Source organism: Montipora foliosa, chromosome 3, assembly GCF_036669935.1.
Source record: "Montipora foliosa isolate CH-2021 chromosome 3, ASM3666993v2, whole genome shotgun sequence".
Taxonomy (NCBI): Eukaryota; Metazoa; Cnidaria; class Anthozoa; order Scleractinia; family Acroporidae; genus Montipora; species Montipora foliosa.
In genome coordinates this window covers 25,142,307-25,144,806 of record NC_090871.1, presented here as the reverse complement: position 1 = coordinate 25,144,806, position 2,500 = coordinate 25,142,307, and the positions used below count along the sequence as shown (strand labels likewise).

The 2,500-nt window shown below is 43.8% G+C and overlaps 1 protein-coding gene across 1 annotated transcript; it reads left to right on the top strand.

Moving 5' to 3' along the window:
• The first annotated feature begins 371 nt into the window (after nucleotides 1-371).
• LOC137995462 (uncharacterized) lies at nucleotides 372-1,049 on the top strand. The gene has a single exon (XM_068841008.1). The coding sequence runs from the start codon at nucleotides 372-374 to the stop codon at nucleotides 1,047-1,049; it is 678 nt and encodes a 225-aa protein (XP_068697109.1).
• The last annotated feature ends 1,451 nt before the right edge of the window (nucleotides 1,050-2,500 follow it).

Genomic DNA, 2,500 nt, shown 5'->3' with positions numbered 1-2,500 from the left:
CTCAGCCAAATCCCATTCTGCCCAGTCTACCCACTCCAGTAAAAGTTCATAGATTAGGTTTTCTTCTTGACAGGTATACCCCTTCCGCTGTTTCATGTTTATTATCAGGTTTTACTTGGGGATTTCCTTTGCATTTTGAAGGGGAACGAGTCTCGTCCTTTTCTAAGAATTGTTGTCAGCTTTAGAAAATCCATTAGTGGTTGATGCTAAAGTTACGAAAGAGTTGGAAGCCCATAGGCTTGCTGGTCCTTTCCTGGCTCCTCCAATGTCTCCCTTTCGAATCTCCCCCCTGGATGTGATACCAAAGAGAGCACCTGGCGAGTTTAGACTTATTCATCATCTGTCCTTTCCCAAAGGTTCATCCGTCAATGATGGCATATCTCCGGAGCACCTGTGTACCTTGTGAGTACCTTGGTATCCCCATGGCACCAGAGACGACTTGTGGCCCAGCGACCACCATGTCTTTTGCAGGCATTGAGTTAGACTCTGTTCTTTTGGAGGCTCGGTTGCCTCTCGATAAAATTGAGAAATGTAAGTCGCTTATTTCACACTTTCTGTCTCGTAAGAAGGTTTCCCTCAAGGAGGTGCACTCTCTAACAGGCCTCTTAAACGTTGCATGTTCCGTCATCCGCCCTGGTCGAGCTTTTCTACGAAGACTTATTAACCTCACTTTGGGCATTCAATCTGCTCACCATTACATCCGTCTTAACAGAGAGGTAAAGGAGGGTCTAAAAATGTGGCTGTCCTTCTTGTCCAGTTTTAATGGGAAGTCCTTTTTCTTGGAGAACACCTGGCTTAGCTCTTCAAAACTTTACACCGATGCCTCGGGTGCAATGGGTTTTGGTGCTGTCTTTGGGTCGCATTGGTGCTATGGGGAATGGCCTATTAATTTGAAGTATCGTAATATTGCAATACTTGAGTTTTACCCCATTGTGTTGAGTTTGTACCTTTGGGGTGGGGTAATGAGCAATCAATGCATTTTGTTCCTGACTGATAATGAGTCCCTGGTTCATGTTATCAATAAGCAAACCTGTAAGGACAAGCTTTAATATTCTTTGTACGTAAACTGGTTTCTATTTGTTTATATCACAACATTGCTTTCACAAACATATTCCACAAACATATTCCAGGGACTCATAACAGTCTTGCGGATGCTCTGTCTCGCTTGCAGGTGCAGACTTTCAGACAGCCGGCCCCAGCAATGGACCCCTTATCCACAGAGATTCCCCAGCACCTGCAGCCACAGAATTGGGTCCCATAGTAAGCATGCTTGCAAAATCTAGCCTCCAGTCTTCCTCTGTACCAACTTATAGGCGAGCATGGAAGCTATTTTACCAGTTTCTGAATTCAGTTTTTCATTCCGCTCACCCCAGTTTGCCCATATTGCCTCACATGTTGGCTCTTTTTATTGCCTACATGTATGATAAAAACTATGCGCCATCAACTGTCAGTTCATACGTCTCTACGTTAGGTTACTCTAATAAATTTCTTGGTTTTCCTGACCCTACTAAAGCCTTTTTTATTATTCAGATGATCAAAGGGTATACCAAATTAGGATCCCTTGTAGATAGTCGTTTACCAATAACGCTCCCAATACTTCACAGAATCATTGAAAGTTCTTCTCAGCTGGCTATCTCTAGGTATGGTTCTTGTCCGTTTCAAGCGATGTGCTCCATGGCGTTTTTCGCCTTTTTGCGGGTTGGTGAAATGACTATAAGCTCCCACAATCATGGTAATTTCCCCTTACAGGTCCATCAGCTGGTTAAGCTTCTTGATAACACGCAACGTGTTGTTGCCTTTAAAGTCGTTTTTCACAATTTTAAACATAACTACAACCAGCGAACCTTTTCAATAGTAATACATCGCCAGCATGTTTTTTCCCTGTGCAGTTTTTGTTAGGATATTTAACTCTCCGGGGCGACAGACCTGGTCCACTTTTCGTCAATTTAGATAATAGTCCGGTGTCCCGCAGGTCCTTCACAGATCTGCTCTCTCTTTCTTTAAAGTCTTGTGGTTTAAGCCCACAGCTGTACAAGAGTCATAGTTTCCGTATCGGGGCTGCTTCTTTTGCTGCAGAGCGGGGAATGTCTGATGCCCAAATACGTGCTTGGGGTCGCTGGAAGTCCAACGCTTTTCTTAAGTATATCAGAATCCCTTGTTTATCTACCTGTGCTTAGTCCATGCATCGCTTGCGGGGAGTGGTGTACGGAAGCACTGGTAAATGGCAAATCTTTAAGGACAGGGGAACAGATTAGCAAGGGCAGCTGCCCCCTGTCCTCTCTCGTACGTTAGTTACAGGCTTTAGAGCGCATTGGTTGTCAGTAATTGTCAGCAAGGGCGGCATTTTCTAGAAGTTTTCTTTCAGTATTTATGTATGCCATTTAATATTATTATATCAATTCCCTCAGGGCTTTTTCAAACCTGATTTGCAAGGGCAGCAGTTTTTCCCTTGTCTTTTAATTTCGTTTTGCTTCGTTGTAGTTTGAGGCTGCATTTCCCT

What these genes read in the sequence shown, in the direction of transcription:
- LOC137995462 (XM_068841008.1), top strand. Translation starts at nt 372, where the DNA reads ATGGCATATCTCCGGAGCACCTGTGTACCTTGTGAGTACCTTGGTATC.